Consider the following 21045-nt stretch of genomic DNA (forward strand, 5'->3'; position numbering starts at 1 on the left):
GCATTCTCGCTCGCACTCGGTTTCACACTCGCGCTCCGATGTGCCCTCTCGCACCTGCGCCATCACCAACTCACTATTCGTGTCACACTCCGTACACCCCGACGTGCATTCTCGCTCGCACTCGGTTTCACTCCCACACTTTATAACACGCCCACTCGCCGACGCACACTTTTTCCTCACACGCGTGCCATTTCCACTCACACGGGACCCTTCACCAACGCCCGGATGCCTCCTCGATCCCAAGCGCGCGAAAATTCTTTTGTCGCCAAACATCCTCTTACAAAATCTCCCCGCACAATACACAACAGCACGACTCACCTGGGGGATCCTTTTCTCCACGCGAACCTGCAAACTTCCATTCGGGTTAAGCACAGCATCGTGATGTGAGCAGGGACTTTGTACATAATCCATTTCTCCCTGCAATTCCCGGGCTACCTCCGTCATCTCTTCAATTTCAATGCCCACTTCCGCTTTTTCTTTACTCACCTCGACGACCGTTGGCTTTAATAAAATTCCCTCTACCTCATCGGTCGCCGGCTTTTCCAAACCCCGTGTCGCGATTTCTACCCCCGTCATTGTACCCGTGCTTTCCTCCGCTTCGCTCAACCAGCGCTTTTCGACCCGCTTTACCTCGTCGTGCACCCGTGGGACCCTTTCGCCCAACTTGCGGTCTCTGTCCCTCTGCTCCCTTTCCTCCCTATCGGCCCTCATTCCGTTCGTTGTTGCTTCAATTTGGTTACTCAACCGCTCACTGCTAGCCCTCATTCGCTCACTATGAGCATCCATTTTTTTTTAACAATCGCTCACTGTTCCTGTCCAAAAGGGCCTCCATTTCAGCCATAAATAATTGCATGTCTTCCAGCGTTGGTACAAAGGGCGCGGCAAAATTTGGTGCCGCTACACCCACGTGCGCGAGGACGCCATTTTGTGCGTCTGATACTCCCTCAACCGCCTCCTCATTGCTCCCCTCCATTTGATCCTGGGTTACTCCTAACCCCTCTATCTCTCCCACCGGCATCCCGTCGCCTTGACCAGCCATGGCGCGATTTCAAAATTCGGGTTTTTCTTAAAAAAAACAAGTTTCGGCAGCTCGTAATTTTGACCAAAATTTTTTTTTCTCTATTCGTTTTAAAAATTTGGTTCGGGCCTCAAATCTCACTCCCAGACACCAATTGTTACTTAATAACACAATTGGTGTTCCAAAATTTGGGCCTAACAAATTTAGTCCCAGGTCCGAATCCAACTCCTGACAACCAATTGTTACTGATCGCGGATTAAGATGTTATTTACCAAGCGGTGGTATTGCCGCGACCGTTACAGGATCCCTGACTCACCCGATTCACCCAGAACTTTGGCCGGATCGCACCGCAGCTGCTCAATGAGGGGAAAGGACTAAAACGACGCATGCAAAGAGGAAAAGGAATAAAACGAATAGACGGACAGAAGAGTAATTGGATTTATTATTTACACAAGCAAAAAGGAGCAATCAAGGTTTATTTACAACACATAAGACGCAGGTGACACAGTGCAAATTTTAGCTTACCTACAGACTTAATTAAATACCCAGGGACAGAACAAACAAAACAAACTCACGTACACAAGAAGGGTGGAAAGGCAGGAGGTGGATGGCTGGAGGGAGAGGAAAGGTCCAAGGGGGTCCTGCAGCTCAACCGGCACGTTTAGCAGCCGCCGTTCCTTTACGGTCCTGCTCCAAACCGCCGTTCAGGCCCCCTTTGGGTGTTGGGTGTTCTTGCTGCGGCGGCCTCCGCTGCGTTCCCAGGACTTGTCTGACTCGTTGGTCCACACCCTCAACTCTTTCTTGGCCCCTCACTCTTTACCACCGACTCCTCACCGCAACCAACGCAACCACTTGACCACCACCTCTACTGACTGACTCTTCACCACTCTCCACTTGACGACCGACTCTCAACCAACTCAGACCAACTCACAACTCACTTCCGTTCGCGCCTTTTATAGCGCCTCCAGCGATTCAGCCGCCGGCGTTTTGGACACGCCCATCGGGGTGCTCACCTCGGCCCTGGTTGGTCGCGCGACCCTCGGGCTCCGCCCTGGATGACGACGGGCGGGCACGCCCCTCTTCCCCTCTATGACGAGGTGGAGACACGCCTTTCTTCCCCGACTCGAGCCTCGTGGTCAATAGCGGTTATTGGAGGGGAGGTGATTGGGAATCGAGGGCTCAGCAATGACGAAAGGGGATGTGATAGGAAATGGAGATTTTGGGGATGGGAAGGAAAGGGGATCTATTCTCTTTCACTGGTGCAATGGAGTACTTCAATTAATGGGAGACACAGCCTTACCCTAGAACACAGAATAAGAGATAACTATCAACAGGGGTATTCTATTACTTGGCTGACGTGTATGCTTGTGGACTAATTATGGGATGCCCTTTCACCTTTACACAGCTCCGGAGGTAGGGGGGCGCAGAATAAACAATAATAATAATAGTACAGCACACAATAAAAAAATATACAGTCCTCATCTCCGCAACAATATATATATATATATGTATATATATATTTGTGTATATATATTGTTGCGGTTTTTCGAACCCTCCACTTTGTAAATATTTGTAATAATCCCTTATAAATAATCCCCTGTAAATATTCCCACTTTTGTGTAAAGGTCAAAGGTCGCACCCTAGTTAGGTCATATTGCAACACGTAGAACACCATAGGATCTTCTTTAGTTATTTCATTAGTATGTGTTTCAGGTAAGGATCTGTTCCCAATAGTTTGACTCTGCGTTGCATTAATCAAATATCCTAGGCCCCTTCTCAAATTCCCATCCTATTCATTTTGCAGCTTTACCCTCTCCAAATTGTATCACGCGCCTCTGCCAGCCGCAGCCGCCCCAGCGTTCGCTGCCTTTTGGATGTTCGCTGCCAGCTGCCATAAGCCACGCGGCGGAGTTGGAGAAGAAGGGGGAGGAGCACCAGGAATGAGGCGTGGCCCACCAACGCACCATCAAGGGGCGGACCGGTGAGCCCTCACGACCAATCAGGGCCGAGGCAGCTCACCGATGGGCGTATCCAAAAAGGCAAGCGGCTTAATACGCGATCGGCCAATATAAGCAGCTGCGTGGGACTACTTGCGGAGATGAGCCAGGGAGAGAGAAGGAGTCGAACATAAAAGAGATGAGCCAGGGAGAGAGGAGGAGTCGAACATAAAAGAGATGAGCCAGGGAGAGAGAAGGAGTCAAACATAAAAGAGATGAGTCAGGGAGAGAGAAGGAGTCAAACATAAAAGAGGTGTGACCGGGAGAACGACTGCAGCAGATGAGAGACGAGTCGTGCGACAAAGAGTGGTGAAGGAGTCCTTGCTTGCCGTTTTCACGAACTGTTGGAGGCGCGCAACTGGTTGAAGGCGAAGGAGTCAATCTATTACGTACGCAGCATCCCAGCCCCCCCCCCCCCCCCCCCGCGTGATATAATTGTCCGGTCGAGTTCAAAGACACGCGGAGCTGTTTGCCGGGTTCGAGCGTGGACCGGGGCGCGAGGTCGGAGCCGGACCTCGACGCCTACCAGCTGCCTGGACCCTTCTCTTCCTTCCCACCACCACCACCTTTTACTGTAATTGTGTTTGTTCTGTCCTGGGAGTGATATATAAGACTGTCTAAGCTTGCCCATGTCCTTTTATTTCCTCTTTTGTATATTCTTGCCCTTTTGTTTCCTCTTCATTATTGTATAATAAATCCTATGTTCTTTCTTTACCTGATTTCTTCTCATCCGATCGCTTCCGTCCTGTCCCCCAATTGAATACCTGTGGCACGATATAGGATCTGTTTAGAATCTGGTTTAGACTGCCGCTAACGGCTCGAGCTTCGGATTGCTAAACCGCTCGGCAACATTCCATCTTGTCCGTGGCTCGGGCAGGAGTATCAACCTGCTTCCGACCGGAAGGAGCGCGATATCTTCTAAAGGACTCGGACGGCCAGCTTAATAGACGAGGGGATTACCCCCCCCCCTTCCCCCCCCCTCGATAAGGGGAGCGCCGTAACCTGAGATCCGCAGCAATATATATATATATATATATATATATATATATCAATCAAATTAATCCATTTTTAGTTCTCCAACCTTTAATGAGCAAACAAACAACTGCTCGACGTTTCGATCAGCAACATGGATAAACGTGCATCCACTGACCTTTCTCAAGAGTAAAGCAAAATAACTCTATACCCTCCCTTATAAAAGGGAAAAAGGGGGGTGGGGACACCGAACCACCAATCAATGCCATTCTGGAACAACTCGTGCCATTCAAATTTAAACCGAAAATCAAAACTGTTGAAACAACTGAAACCACACCTTGGGATGTTACATTAAAACCACCGTTAAATCACCCGTTGAATCAAAAAAAACGTAGCATAATTCAAATAAATCGATGAAAAATAAACAACATGAGTAATTGCTTCAAGTGATGGTGGTAATTTAAACGAATTAAGCTAAACGGTTTAACTTAATTAAGCTAAATGGTTTAATTCACTTAATGAAACCGTTTAGCTTAATTCGTTGAAGTTTAAGTTTAATATACGTATATATATATATTCTATGATAATTTCAGTACACAGGCTCAAAACATAATGATTCAAGTTCATTACATGGGATTGAAAGGGATTAATGGGTTGCACAAGCACATCGCACTAGTAAAGGTATTAAAATGCTCTTGAGGACAAGTGTTAACAGATTTATCATCGATGAGGTGTTGCCTATTGGTTGCTCACTACAGCAGCGATGGTGCGGACCACTGTGATTGGATTGGCACGTTCACACAGCGCACACTTCCCATGTTCCAGGATGTACAAACAGGCATCCAAAACATCCTTCTCAAACTGTCAACAAAGAGAATAATAAAAAAGGTGGCCCATTAGTAGATTAGTAGAAGTAGAAGATAGTATTAGTATCATTATAAACCACCTTTAGAGGCCATTTTTCCCCGCAAAGCAGGGGTTGGCCTTTTTCGGGAACCGTGGTTGTTGTTGTTTTTTGGTCCCCTTTTTGAAGCAATGTTTTACGGCCGGATGCCCTTCCTGATGCCAACCATTTTTGCCACCTTTAACGACAAACAGGGAATTACCAGTGAACTGGTACTCAATTAGCCGACCTCGGAAGGTATGACAGGCTGAGTCAACCCCCCTGGCGTTAATTCAGCAATCGACCGGGATTCGAACCCAGGATCCTAGGATCCTAAGCCGGCACCCTAGCCGCTAGCCCAACACCAGGGTTAGTATCATCAACACCAGGGTCACCAGTATTAGTATCATTAATAGAAGATAAATAAAATCGATTATTTGAAAAAAATGTTTTGTATGTTTTTCAAGCAGTTTTTTGGTAAACTGTCTTCTGAGACATTATGTACAGTGCCTTGAGAAAATATTCACACCCCTTAACTTTTTCACATTTTGTTGTGTTCCACTCAAGGACTTTCACGTTCTTGTTCAGAAGCCATTCAAGCCTGGTGTTGGCTTAGCGGTTAGGGTGCCAGCCTGGGATCCTAGGATCCTGGGCTCGAATCCCGGCCGATCACTGAATTAACGCCAGAGGGGTTGACTCAGCCTGTCATCCTTCCAAGGTCAGCAAATTGAGTGCCAGCTTGCTGGGATGAATGATCCCGGTGTGTACCCCGGCTTAGAATAGGTACACCGTATCCCTGCGCATCGTAAGAGGCGACTAAGGGTTGGCGTCAGGAAGGGCATCCAGCCATAAAAACTGCCTCAAACAGGGAACCATGATTGTCATGGGACCCGCAAGGCTAACCCCTGCTCTAGTGTGGAAAATGGCCTTAAAACGATCATTCATTCATTATTCATTCAGAAGCCATTCCAGTGTTGCCCTGGCTGTATGCTTGAAGTCATTGTCCTTTTGGAACATAAATCTTCACCACAGTTTAAGATCTTTTACACTCTGAGGAAAGGTTCTCCTCAAGGATTTGCCTGAATTTGGCTCCATTCATTGTTCCCTCGATACTCACAAGTCTCCCAGTCCTTGCTGGTGAAAATCATCACCATAGCATGATGCTGCCACTACCATCCTTTATGGTAGGGATGGTGTTGGATGGGTAAGTAATGAGCTATACACAAAGAATTAAGTTAAGCACCCCCCCCCCCCCCGTTTTTTTACAACCTCGCACATTACAAGTTTGTTGTCGTCAAAACAGTGTAATATACCCATGATATTGCTATATTTTCTGGAGAAGTGATATTATGGTCACATAAAAACATAACAATCATGCCGTTTTCAATATTTTATTCTGAATAATTTAAGGTGAAATTTTTTGGGAATTTTAGGCATATTTTCACCTCAATTTAAGTATGGAGCTATAGGTCCATCACGGACAGTGTGGATGACGTTTATGTTTTCTAACGTACAGTCATTGTTCTGAGAAGACCTCTAGCGATCTTTGCGTCAATAACGTGTGTAGGACCCACGTGATCGGATCACTGACTCAACCCTACGTCTCATAGACCCTGTAAGCCGTCGTATGCGTTGCTGTGGCAGGTTGTTCCATTCCCGATGTAATGCACGTTCCAATTCATCCAGATTGGCTATTGGAGGGACCATCTTCGCAATTCGTCGTCCCAACATGTCCCAAACGTGCTCGAGGGGGTTCAGGTCAGGACTGTACGCAGGCCAGGGGATGGTTGTCACAGCATCTTGCTCCAGCAAGGCTCGGACGCGTCTCGCACGGTGAGGCCTGGCGTTGTCATCCATGAAGATGGGATTGACGCAAAGATCGCTAGAGGTCTTCTCAGAACAATGACTGTACGTTAGAAAACATAAACGTCATCCACACTGTCCGTGATGGACCTATAGCTCCATACTTAAATTGAGGTGAAAATATGCCTAAAATTCCCAAAAAATTTCACCTTAAATTATTCAGAATAAAATATTGAAAACGGCATGATTGTTATGTTTTTATGTGACCATAATATCACCTCTCCAGAAAATATAGCAATATCATGGGTATATTACACTGTTTTGACGACAACAAACTTGTAATGTGCGAGGTTGTAAAAAAACGGGGGGGGGGGGGTGCTTAACTTAATTCTTTGTGTATATGTTGGTTCCTTCCGGACGTAGAGTTTTGCATTTAGGCCAAAGAGTTCAATGTTCATTTCATCGGACCACATAATCTTTTGCCTCATGCTCTCAGTCTTTCATGTGCCTTTTTGCAAACTCCAGATGTGCTGTCATGTGCTTTTTCTTAGGAATGCCTTCTGTCTGGCCATTCTCCCATAAAGCCTACTTTTGTGAAGTGCTGCAGAAACTGTTGTCCTTCATGCAGGTTCTCCCATCTCAGCCATGGAATTCTGTAGTTCTGTCAGAGTGGTTATTGGGTTCTTGTTCACCTCCATGACCAAGGTCCTTCTTGTCCTGTTCCTCAGTTTGGTCAGATGGCCAGCTCTAGGAAGAGTCTGTTTAGTTCCATATTCTTTCCATTTCCTAATGATGGAGCTCACGTGCTCTTGGGAACTTTCAACACTCTATAAATTGTTTTATACCCTTCCCCAGATCAATGCCTCCACACAATTATATCTCGGAGTTCTATGAACAGTTCCTTGGACTTCATGGTAGAGTTTCTGCTCTGACATGCACTGTCAACTGTGGGACCTTATATAGAAAGGTGTGTTTCTTTCTAAAGCATGTCCAATCAATTTCATTGGCTACAGGTGAACTCCAATCAAGTTGTAGAGACATCTCAAGGATGAACAAAGGAAAATGCATGTACCTGAGCTAAATTTGGAGTGTCATAGCAAAGGGGTAGAATGCTATTGACTCGAGCTATTTCAGCTTTTCACCTTTAATTATTTTGTATAAAAATTCAAAAAAAAAATCTACTTTGGCATTGTGGGGTATTATGTGTAGATCAGTGAGAATAAAAAATGTCAATTTAATCCATTTTAAATTCAGGATGTAAAACAACAAAATGTGAAAAAGTCAAGGGGTGTGAATACTTTCTGAAGGCACTGAAACTGTGCATATTAAATACATCAGATAATTGTTGTCCAGTATATCTAACTGTATATTCTAATAAATCCACAGTAGATAAAAACAAATTTTTGGTACAGTAAACTGAGAACGTTGGAAAAAGTAATGCCAGGCACATTCACATGAAGACCAAAACAGGCATAATAGGCCAAATGACCTCATCCTGTAACTATATACACAAATATTCAATTACTATGGGGACTTGCAGTCTATTATGAGGATTACTAATTTATCAAATATAATTTCAATCGATTATGGTATTTACAGATAAACAATCACTGTTACGACATAAACAAAATTTTACGATTGGAAATATCAATTCATACAATATTTTGTGATATATCAAAAGTATGTATCTTTTCTCTCATTATTCAAATAATACAATGAAATACCAGCTTTCATGAAGGTTCAGGTTGGTCTGCATTAGTGGACAAGTTAACCAATTTAGTTTATCAACTGAAAACTCATAGGAATGTGCTAACCGATGAGGGAGGGGAAGAGCGACTGATGCTTCGAGCATGAGCCTCTTTTGTTCTGAGAGAGGGATTAATGCTCAAAACCTCAAGCGTACCTCGCTTCCCACGTTCGTTAACATACTATTGCCAGCATTCATTGGACAAAATTAATTATTCCAAGGATGCTGTGTGCACTGCAAGACATGCCTGTCCATAAATCCAGGGTCTTGAGATTATATCAGATGATGTACCATAGAAGATCAAACCACGATCATTCAATACATACTCCTCCTTCTCTGCCTCTCCCTTCATGTACACCTGATCCTCTATATGCAAAAAAGAGAAACAAATTGACACATCATAAGTAAACAAATACTCCTGAATATACATGAAGTTACAACAAGCCATGTATCTATCTGCATATCTGTAGTAATGGTAGAAGGGGAAAAAATATCATATTTGCTGATATTATAGTTCAAATAGACTATTTGTCATGACGAGAGACAGAGAGACAGACAGAGACAGAGACAGAGACAGAGACAGAGACGGAGAGAGAGAGAGAGAGAGAGAGAGAGAGAGAGAGAGAGAGAGAGAGAGAGAGAGAGAGAGAGAGAGAGAGAAGAGATAAGTGCACGAGAGAGACATCACATGTTTCAAACTCGAGTTATGGTCTGCACAATGATTGATTCTCAAAGGGCACATGACATTAGACCAATTGTACCCAAAGTTGAATACATTCACGTTCATCTTTGTATTGCAGTCTCTACTTGTGTTGGGTTAGGTTTAAATGCCTTCAGTGGTTCGCAAATTATTGAGTTAACACAGATTTTTCAATTAAAGGTCACATTACCGCAGCACTTTGACCTTTTACACTCAAAATCTAATCAGTTCATCTTTGTATCATATTACATAATTGTGCCAAATTTGGTTGGAATGCCTTCAGTAGTTCATAAGGTATTGCGGTAATGAAAATGTGTTATGCATGCATGGACGGACGCACAGCCGGACGGACAACCCAAAAAACATATTGCCTCCAGAACACCTCCCACTCCAGGAAGTCCATCCGTTTTGATCAGCTTTGATTCCACTATGAATGAAAGAAATTTTTTTTTTAAACCAGAGAGTTCCACCTTCCAAAGTGCCCAAGGAGTTGACTTCCACCTGAGCCAACCATGCAGACATACTGTGCTTCCAGTTTTCTAATCACAAAATGTCCCAAACGTTTCAAGAAAGACCACAAGAAGAAAAGACCACAAGTCGGCATACACACCTCTGCACCAAGGGTTAAAGAGGATGTACAGTGGCACCTTCTTGGATTTGTAATTCCCCCCAGGAGAGTGTGTGAAGATGTAAAACGAAAATCGTCCCACGATGCAAGACGAAGATGTTTTCACCATCAATGTCACCGAGTTTCCAGAAGCGTTAACCACACGTGCTCCCCAGGCGATCTCTTCCAAGCTCTCGACCAGTTTAATGAAAATGCGAGTCCCTTTGCACGTGTCTGGATGCTTCCCTGTCAACGAGCAGTGACAGCAACACAAAATCTTTTTCAGTAATTACATTTCTGAAGTGAGGCCTACAGCACTTGACTTTTAAACAATTGCCTAACTCTTAAACAAGTTCTGTATGAAGTGCGTGTGAGATCATCAAGATCGACACTCGGAGAGATAATTTGCCCGGGCGCAGCCATGCTTGAGAGTCGGCAGGCACTCCGATCTGTCAATACAAGATTTATTGGCTGGAGTGCAATCCTCTCTCAACATTCATACATCAATAAAGCACTTTGGTGGTTTCCGGAAAAAAAGGGGGAAAAAAAACCCGGTATCACTGGGGAAACAATGCAGCAAAATTAACATAATTAGCAACAGACTTAGCAAACGACATGAGCATTCCCCACTAATATCATTAAAATACAATGAGAAGCTGTGCACTGCATGCAAATTGTCAGCAAAAATACGGAATCCATTTGGAGCACTACCTTTATGCATCCTGTGGCAAGGGTTTCCTACATTTCACCTGTGGATTCTCGTAGCATCTGTCGGAGAGCGTTCTACAAAAGTATTGCAGGAGGAAGGTCGCTGCATGCACGGGGCCCTGATGCGTCATTCCGAGGCATCCCACAGATGGTGAATGGAATTGCTACCAAGAGATTGTACTGGCGAGGTCGTTGCCTAGTTCTTTGAGCTATCGAGACACGGTGGAGGCAGAATTGATGTTGCCTATTTTGCAAAGGAATTTTTCAATGGGGAATTACTTTTAAATGAAAAACGACTGCAATAAAGCGCAAAGCACAAAATTAATTTATATTAAGCACGAGGCCTGAGAGCGAGTTGAACGTGAGGTCGGTCTGTGCAGCTCCACAATTTGGAGAACAGAGCAGGTTACCATGAAAAAGGAGATTTACCATTTATGTTTAATACACTGCAATGCATCAAGTAATATTGTGCTAATAAATAAAATTCATTGGATGTATGTCTGTCTGTCTGTCTGTCTGTTTGCGATTTTTGCAAAGCCAACAATAAAATTTGGCACACAGATCAAGTCCAACCCAGGGATTGGCCGAAGGGTAATCTAATCCACAACCCCAGCCTTTAAAAGACTCCATGGTCATTTTTACATGCTTTTTACATGCTTGAGAGATTAGATTACATGCTTGAGAGAAGACTTTTTACATGCTTGGGAGATAAGACCCCTTCAGATGCCAAAGACCCCAAAGATCCATGAGACACTTCAGACCCCGAATACACTTAAGACCCTTTAAAACCCCGAATACCCCAAATACCCTTTAGACCCCAAAAGACCTTTGGGACCCTTATGATCTTGAACACCCTTTAAGACATCAGACACATAAGATGCCAAAAACCATAAGACCCCTTCACTCACAGGCATCACCTCAACTCAGAATTTTAAATAAACCCAAACCGGCATCACGTCAACTCACCATTTTATATAAACCCAAACCGGCATCACAACAACTCACCATTTTATATAAACCCAAACCAGCATCACCTCAACTCAACATTTTAAATAAACCAAAACCGGCATCACGTCAACTCACCATTTTATATAAAACCAAACTGGCATCACGACAACTCACCATTTTATATAAACCCAAACCGGCATCACAACAACTCACCATTTTATATAAACCCAAACCAGCATCACCTCAACTCAACATTTTAAATAAACCAAAACCGGCATCACGTCAACTCACCATTTTATATAAAACCAAACTGGCATCACGACAACTCACCATTTTATATAAACCCAAACCGGCATCACCAAACCTCACCATTTTATAGAAACCCAAACCGGCATCACGACAACTCACCATTTTATATAAACCCAAACCAGCATCACCTCAACTCAGCATTTTAAATAAACCAAAATCGGCATCACGTCAACTCACCATTTCAAATAAACCCAAACTGGCATTACGACAACTCACCATTTTATATAAACCCAAACCGGCATCACCTAACCTCACCATTTTATATAAACCCAAACCGGCATCACCTCACATCACCATTTTATATAAACCCAAACCGGCATCACGTCAACTCACCATTTTATATAAACCCAAACTGGCATTACGTCAACTCACCATTTTATATAAACCCAAACTGGCATCACGTCAACTCAGCATTTTATATAAACCCAAACTGACATCACCTCAAATCACCATTTTAAATAAACCCAAACTGGCATCACGTCATCTCACCATTTTATATAAACCCAAACTGACATCAACCTCAAATCACCATTTTAAATAAACCCAAACAGGCAACAGCTAAACTCATCATTTTAAAAATACCCAAACAGGCATCACCTCAACTCACCATTTTATATAAGCCCAAACCAGCATCACCTCAACTCACCATTTTATATAAACCCAAACCGGCATCACCTCAACTCACCATTTTAAATAAACTCAAACCTGCAAACGTCATCTCACCATTTTATATAAACCCAAACAAAACATCACCTCAAATCACCATTTTAAATAAACCCAAACAGGCATCACCTCAACTCACCATTTTATATAAACGCAAACCAGCATCACCTCAACTCACCATTTTATATAAACCCAAACCAGCATCACCTCAACTCACCATTTTAAATAAACCCAAACAGGCAACAGCTAAACTCACCATTTAAAAAATACCCAAACCGGCATCACCTCATCTCACCATTTTATATAAACCCAAACTGACATCACCTCAAATCACCATTTTAAATAAACCCAAACAGGCATCAGCTAAACTCACCATTTTATATAAACCCAAACCAGCATCACCTCAACTCACCATTTTATATAAACCCAAACTGACATCACCTCAAATCACCATTTTAAATAAACCCAAACAGATATCACCTCAACTCACCATTTTATATAAACCCAAACCAGCATCACCTCAACTCACCATTTTAAATAAACTCAAACCAGCATCACCTCAACTCAGCATTTTAAAAATAGCCAAACCGGCATCACCTCACCTCACCATTTTATATAAACCCAAACCGGCATCAACTCACCTCACCATTTTATATAAACCCAAACCGGCATCACGTCAACTCACCATTTTATATAAACACAAACTGACATCACCTCAAATCACCATTTTATATAAACCCAAACCGGCATCACATCAACTCACCATTTTATATAAACCCAAACTGGCATCACGTCAACTCAGCATTTTAAATAAACCCAAACTGGCATCACGTCAACTCAGCACTTTAAATAAACGCAAACTGGCATCACGTCAACTCAGCACTTTAAATAAACCCAAACCGGCATCACGTCAACTCACCATTTTAAATAAACCCAAACTGACATCACCTCAAATCACCATTTTATATAAACACAAACTGACCACCTCAAATCACCATTTTATATAAACCCAAACCGGCATCACATCAACTCACCATTTTATATAAACCCAAACTGGCATCACGTCAACTCAGCATTTTAAATAAACCCAAACTGGCATCACGTCAACTCAGCATTTTAAATAAACACAAACTGGCATCACGTCAACTCAGCACTTTAAATAAACTCAAACCAGCATCACCTCAAGTCAGCATTTTAAAAATACCCAAACCGGCATCACCTCACCTCACCATTTTATGTAAACCCAAACCGGCATCACATCAACTCACCATTTTATATAAACCCAAACTGACATCACCTCAAATCACCATTTTATATAAACCCAAACTGACATCACCTCAAATCACCATTTTAAATAAACCCAAACAGGCATCAGCTAAACTCACCATTTAAAAAATACCCAAACAGATATCACCTCAACTCACCATTTTATATAAACCCAAACCAGCATCACCTCAACTCACCATTTTAAATAAACTCAAACCAGCATCACCTCAACTCAGCATTTTAAAAATACCCAAACCGGCATCACCTCACCTCACCATTTTATATAAACCCAAACCGGCATCACGTCAACTCACCATTTTAAATAAACCCAAACTGACATCACCTCAAATCACCATTTTATATAAACACAAACTGACATCACCTCAAATCACCATTTTATATAAACCCAAACCGGCATCACATCAACTCACCATTTTATATAAACCCAAACTGGCATCACGTCAACTCAGCATTTTATATAAACCCAAACTGACATCACCTCAAATCACCATTTTAAATAAACCCAAACAGGCATCAGCTAAACTCACCATTTTATATAAACCCAAACCAGCATCACCTCAACTCACCATTTTAAATAAACTGAAACCAGCATCACCTCAATTCAGCATTTTAAAAATACCCAAACCGGCATCACCTCACCTCACCATTTTATATAAACCCAAACCAGCATCACGTCAACTCACCATTTTATATAAACCCAAACCGGCATCACGTCAACTCACCATTTTATATCAACCCAAACTGGCATCACGTCAACTCACCATTTTATAAAAGCCCAAACTGGCATCACCTCAACTCACCATTTTATATAAACCCAAACCGGCATCACATCACCTCACCATTTTATATAAACCCAACCCGGCATCACGTCAACTCACCATTTTATAAAAGCCCAAACTGGCATCACGTCAACTCACCATTTTATATGAACCCAAACTGGCATCACGTCAACTCACCATTTTATATAAACCCAAACTGGCATCACGTCAACTCAGCATTTTATATAAACCCAAACTGACATCACCTCAAATCACCATTTTAAATAAACCCAAACTGGCATCACGTCATCTCACCATTTTATATAAACCCAAACTGACATCACCTCAAATCACCATTTTAAATAAACCCAAACAGGCATCAGCTAAACTCACCATTTAAAAAATACCCAAACCGGCATCACCTCATCTCACCATTTTATATAAACCCAAACTGACATCACCTCAAATCACCATTTTAAATAAACCCAAACAGGCATCAGCTAAACTCACCATTTAAAAAATACCCAAACCGGCATCACCTCATCTCACCATTTTATATAAACCCAAACTGACATCACCTCAAATCACCATTTTAAATAAACCCAAACAGGCATCAGCTAAACTCACCATTTAAAAAATACCCAAACAGATATCACCTCAACTCACCATTTTATATAAACCCAAACCAGCATCACCTCAACTCACCATTTTAAATAAACTCAAACCAGCATCACCTCAACTCAGCATTTTAAAAATACCCAAACCGGCATCACCTCACCTCACCATTTTATATAAACCCAAACCGGCATCACGTCAACTCACCATTTTAAATAAACCCAAACTGACATCACCTCAAATCACCATTTTATATAAACACAAACTGACATCACCTCAAATCACCATTTTATATAAACCCAAACCGGCATCACATCAACTCACCATTTTATATAAACCAAAACTGGCATCACGTCAACTCAGCATTTTATATAAACCCAAACTGACATCACCTCAAATCACCATTTTATATAAACCCAAACTGGCATCAGCTAAACTCACCATTTTATATAAACCCAAACTGACATCACCTCAAATCACCATTTTAAATAAACCCAAACAGGCATCAGCTAAACTCACCATTTTATATAAACCCAAACCAGCATCACCTCAACTCACCATTTTAAATAAACTGAAACCAGCATCACCTCAATTCAGCATTTAAAAAATACCCAAACCGGCATCACCTCACCTCACCATTTTATATAAACCCAAACCGGCATCACGTCAACTCACCATTTTATATAAACCCAAACCGGCATCATGTCAACTCACCATTTTATATCAACCCAAACTGGCATCACGTCAACTCACCATTTTATAAAAGCCCAAACTGGCATCACCTCAACTCACCATTTTATATAAACCCAAACCGGCATCACATCACCTCACCATTTTATATAAACCCAACCCGGCATCACGTCAACTCACCATTTTATAAAAGCCCAAACTGGCATCACGTCAACTCACCATTTTATATAAACCCAAACTGGCATCACGTCAACTCACCATTTTATATAAACCCAAACTGGCATCACGTCAACTCAGCATTTTATATAAACCCAAACTGACATCACCTCAAATCACGATTTTAAATAAACCCAAACTGGCATCACGTCATCTCACCATTTTATATAAACCCAAACTGACATCACCTCAAATCACCATTTTAAATAAACCCAAACAGGCATCAGCTAAACTCACCATTTAAAAAATACCCAAACAGATATCACCTCAACTCACCATTTTAAATAAACCCAAACCGGCATCACCTAAACTAACCATTTTAAAAATACCCAAACAGGCATCACCTCAACTCACCATTTTAAATAAACCCAAACAGGCATCGCCCCAACTCAGCCTTTAAAAAATACCCAACCCGGCATCACCTCAACTCAGCATTTTATATAAACCCAAACCGGCATCACCTCAACTCACCATTTTAAATAAACCCAAACCGGCATCACCTCAACTCAGCATTTTATATAAACCCAAACCGGCTTCACCTAAACTCACGATTTTAAATAAACCCAAACCAGCATCACCTCAACTCACCATTTTATATAAACCCAAACCGGCATCACCTCAACTCAGCATTTTATATAAACCCAAACTGGCTTCACCTAAACTCACCATTTTAAATAAACCCAACCCGGCATTACCTCAACTCACCATTTTATATAAACCCAAACCGGCATCACCTCAACTCAGCATTTTATATAAACCCAAACTGGCTTCACCTAAACTCACCATTTTAAATAAACCCAAACAGGAATTACCTCAACTCAGCATTTCAAATAAACCCAAACAGGCATCGCCCCAACTCACCATTTTATATAAACCCAAACCAGCATCACCTCAACTCACCATTTCAAATAAACCCAAACCAGCATCACCTCAACTCACCATTTCAAATAAACCCAAACCGGCATCACCTCAACTCAGCATTTTATATAAACCCAAACTGGCTTCACCTAAACTCACCATTTTAAATAAACCCAACCCGGCATTACCTCAACTCACCATTTTATATAAACCCAAACCGGCATCACCTCAACTCAGCATTTTATATAAACCCAAACTGGTAAATAAACCCAAACAGGAATTACCTCAACTCAGCATTTCAAATAAACCCAAACAGGCATCGCCCCAACTCACCATTTTATATAAACCCAAACCAGCATCACCTCAACTCACCATTTCAAATAAACCCAAACCGGCATCACCTCAACTCACCATTTTATATAAACCCAAACCGGCTTCACCTCAACTCACCATTTTATATAAACCCAAACCGGCTTCACCTAAGCTCAGCATTTTATATAAACCCAAACTGGCTTCACGTAAACTCACCATTTTAAATAAACCCAAACAGGAATTACCTCAACTCAGCATTTCAAATAAACCCAAACAGGCATCGCCTCAACTCAGCATTTTATATAAACCCAAACCGGCTTCACCTCAACTCACCATTTCAAATAAACCCAAACAGGCATCGCCCCACCTCACCATTTTATATAAACCCAAACCAGCATCACCTCAACTCACCATTTCAAATAAACCCAAACCGGCATCACCTCACCTCAGCATTTTATATAAACCCAAACCGGCTTCACCTAAACTCACCATTTTAAATAAACCCAAACAGGAATTACCTCAACCCAGCATTTTAAATAAACCCAAACAGGCATCGCCCCAACTCAACATTTTATATAAACCCAAACCAGTATCACCTAAACTCACCATTTTAAATAAACCCAAACAGGAATTACCTCAACCCAGCATTTTAAATAAACCCAAACAGGCATCGCCCCAACTCAGCATTTTATATAAACCCAAACCAGCATCACCTCAACTCAACATTTTATATAAACCCAAACCAGCATCACCTCAAATCACCATATTAAATAAACTCAAAACAGCATCACCTCAACTCAGAATTTTGAATAAACCCAAACCGGCATCACCTCAACTCACCATTTATATAAACCCAAACCGGCTTCACCTAAACTCACCATCTATCTATAATTCCAGTAATCTCTGTACGTCTGTACGTTTGTACGTCTGTACGTTTGTCTGTGACCGCTGTTTCTCGACAACCACGGGTCCGATATACTTTTAACTTGCCAGGTATATTGCTGGGGACCCGAGGATGTGCCTTTTCAAGGTTTCATATTAATCGGACAATTACTTACCGAGCTATGTCCAAAAAACGATTCAACCAATCAGAGAGCAGCGAACGATCGCGTGTGCCGAACGTGGAGGACACACTCTGCCTCGGATGGCACATTTGACAGCGTATTCATTTATTTCACGTTTGCAAACTATGTTGGCGTTAAACTATGTTTTAAAACTAATAAAACCGAATTTGCGATTCATTCGCTTTCCTGCGCGTTTGTGCACGCGATGGCGATTTCTTTACCAAACTCCGGAAGCCGTTCGCTTTGGACCAAACCATTGCATGTAAATAGAGGGGGGGGATTGTCACCGTACTCGCAAGCCGTTCGCTTTGGACCAAACCATTTCATGTAAATAGAGGGGGGGGATATAATTTTAGATATAGATATAGTACGGGCAATGCCCTAGTTTTAAATAAACCCAAACAAATTCCATTAAAAAAAAAATTCAATCTCTTACAGTTATTCCTTTCTATATTCTCTAAGCTCACCTTTAACCCCCCCCCCCTTCACGCCCCCCACTCCCCGCCTCCTCTAGAGTTTTCGAATGGATCTCTGACTTGAAAATCACAATAAACACAGTTTGTAATAAATGTTCATGTCATTAATCGTCCACTTTCAAATCTCCCCCATCACCCCTCCCTTTCAATTCTACCCTCTTAAACTCCGCCCTTGCCCCACCACTCCAAATCCCCCTTTGCCCCTCCCCTTCTAATCTCCCCCTACCCTTCAAACCTCCCCCCTCACCCTTCCCCTTCAAAACACCCCCCTCACCTTTCCCCTTCAAAACTACCCCTCACCCTTTCCCTTCAAAACTCCCCCCCTCACCCTTCCCCTTCAAAACTCCCCCCCTCACCCTTCCCCTTCAAAACTCCCCCCTCATCCTTCCCCTTCAAAACTACCCCCTCACCCTTCCCCTTCAAAACTCCCCCCCTCACCCTTCCCCTTCAAAACTCCCCCCTCACCCTTCCCCTTCAAAACTCCCCCCTCATCCTTCCCCTTCAAAACTACCCCCTCACCCTTCCCCTTCAAAACTCCCCCCTCACCCTTCCCCTTCAAAACTCCCCCCTCACCCTTCCCCTTTAAAACTCCCCCCTCACCCTTCCCCTTCAAAACTCCCCCCTCACCCTTCCCCTTCAAAACTCCCCCCTCACCCTTCCCCTTCAAAACTCCCCCCTCACCCTTCCCCTTCAAAACTCCCCCCTCACCCTTCCCCTTCAAAACTCCCCCCTCACCCTTCCCCTTCAAAACTCCCCCCTCACCCTTCCCCTTCAAAACTCCCCCCTCACCCTTCCCCTTCAAAACTCCCCCCATCACCCTTCCCCTTCAAAACTCCCCCCATCACCCTTCCCCTTCAAAACTCCCCCCACCCCTTCCCCTTCAAAACTCCCCCCACCCCTTTCCCTTCAAAACTCCCTCCTCACCTTTCCCCTTCAAAACTCCCTCCTCACCCTTCCCCTTCAAAACTCCCCCTCACCCTTCCAATCTCCCCCCTCACCCTTCCCCTTCAAAACTCCCCCCTTACCCTTCCCCTTCAAAACTCCCCCCTCACCCCTTCCCTTCTCATCTCCCCCTCCCCTTACCATCTTTTGCCAATTCTCCCCACTCCCCCTCCTCTTTAAAGCTTCCTCATACCCACCTCCTCTCCCTTCCATCTCATACCTCCACCTCCTCCAACTTTCTACTTTGCTCTGCCGCCCACAAACAACGCCTCACTGTGCATCATCCCATCACCATCGAACCTTTTGTCCTCCACATCATTCCCTTTCTCCTATCTATGACACACTATCAACAGCTCTCCCTACCTCCCGCTCTCACCCCTCATCTTACCTTACCCTTCACCTCCCCTGTCCTGTGCCCGATGCTCCCTCTTCCTTAACAGTATGGACCTCAAACGAAGTGGCGACTTTTGATCTCTCCAGGCATCAAAAGTTAAGTATTTTTCCATTCGTGTGTTTGTCAAATTTCCACCTGTTATTTTATCGTCTTTGCATTATTGTTTGTTTCTAATTAGTTTTTGGTTTTAATTTCCTGTAACTCGTAATTAATTAATCGTTTTCTGTTTGCTCCCCGTGCATGGCCTTGTAACCTGAGGCTTCCCTCGTTGGTGTTTGTTAACTTAAGTTCTTTAGGAGTCGCGGAAGGTGAGAGAACGAGGCCATTTCGTAGGGTTCGAAGCTCGTTTATTCGTACAGAAATCTCCAGCACTCTCTATGCGAACGGAAGTGGTACAGCTTTTATAAAGCCAAAACCCTCTTCAGAGGGCATGGCTCCACAACCGCGCGTGCGTCACTTCCACACAACCAAAAGCCCCACAGGCCCGTGCACGTGGATTATGACCAAACAAAAGGTACCGTCACATGCGAATAAGTTAACCGCGACATGCGAATAAGTTAACCACGACATGCGAATAAGGTAACCGCTACATGCACCCCCCCAGAATGCACTCCCACGGGCATGTACGTAGTTCGCAAGCACACTCGGCAGTGCCGAGAAGGCTCGAGCAGTGCTCGGCCTCGGTACATGCGAAAAAACGCCGCCGTGGGGTTGAGCCGACCGAGGGGCTGGCCAAGGCCTCGGGGGAGGCTGCCGAGGTTCCTCGCGGGCCTCCCGAGGTTGCAGTTCGCGGGCGTGCTCGGCAGTGCCGAGAAGGCTCGAGCAGTGCTCGGCCTCGGTGCGCGCGAAGAGGGGTTGAGCCAACCGAGGGGCTGGTCAAGGCCTCGGGGGAGGCTGCCGAGGTTCCTCGCGGGCCTCCCGAGGATGCAGAGTAGGAGTAGTAGTTGCGTGAGTTGCAGCTTTCGACATGCGAGCTGTAGCTGTAGAGTTTTCGCGAGTTGCGAGCAGCAGTGCGCGCGAAGGTAACGAAGCAGCCGTGCCGCCAACGTCAGTGCGCGCGCAAAAGATGAGCAGCAAT

At 43.6% G+C, this 21045-nt stretch overlaps 1 protein-coding gene across 1 annotated transcript in view; it reads right to left on the reverse strand.

The window, feature by feature from the left end:
- LOC137435410 (coagulation factor XIII A chain-like) overlaps nt 1-21045 on the reverse strand; it is a 64717-nt gene that overhangs the window by 21146 nt on the left and 22526 nt on the right. The window contains exons 3-5 of the mRNA XM_078784042.1: nt 9731-9973; nt 8668-8786; nt 4741-4848 (exon numbers count right to left, since the gene is read on the reverse strand). Coding sequence (XP_078640168.1) covers nt 4741-4848; nt 8668-8786; nt 9731-9973 — 470 coding nt within the window. The remainder of the gene's footprint in view (nt 1-4740; nt 4849-8667; nt 8787-9730; nt 9974-21045) is intronic.

This window comes from Myxine glutinosa, chromosome 9, assembly GCF_964187855.1.
Source record: "Myxine glutinosa chromosome 9, kmMyxGlut1.1, whole genome shotgun sequence".
Classification (NCBI taxonomy): Eukaryota; Metazoa; Chordata; class Myxini; order Myxiniformes; family Myxinidae; genus Myxine; species Myxine glutinosa.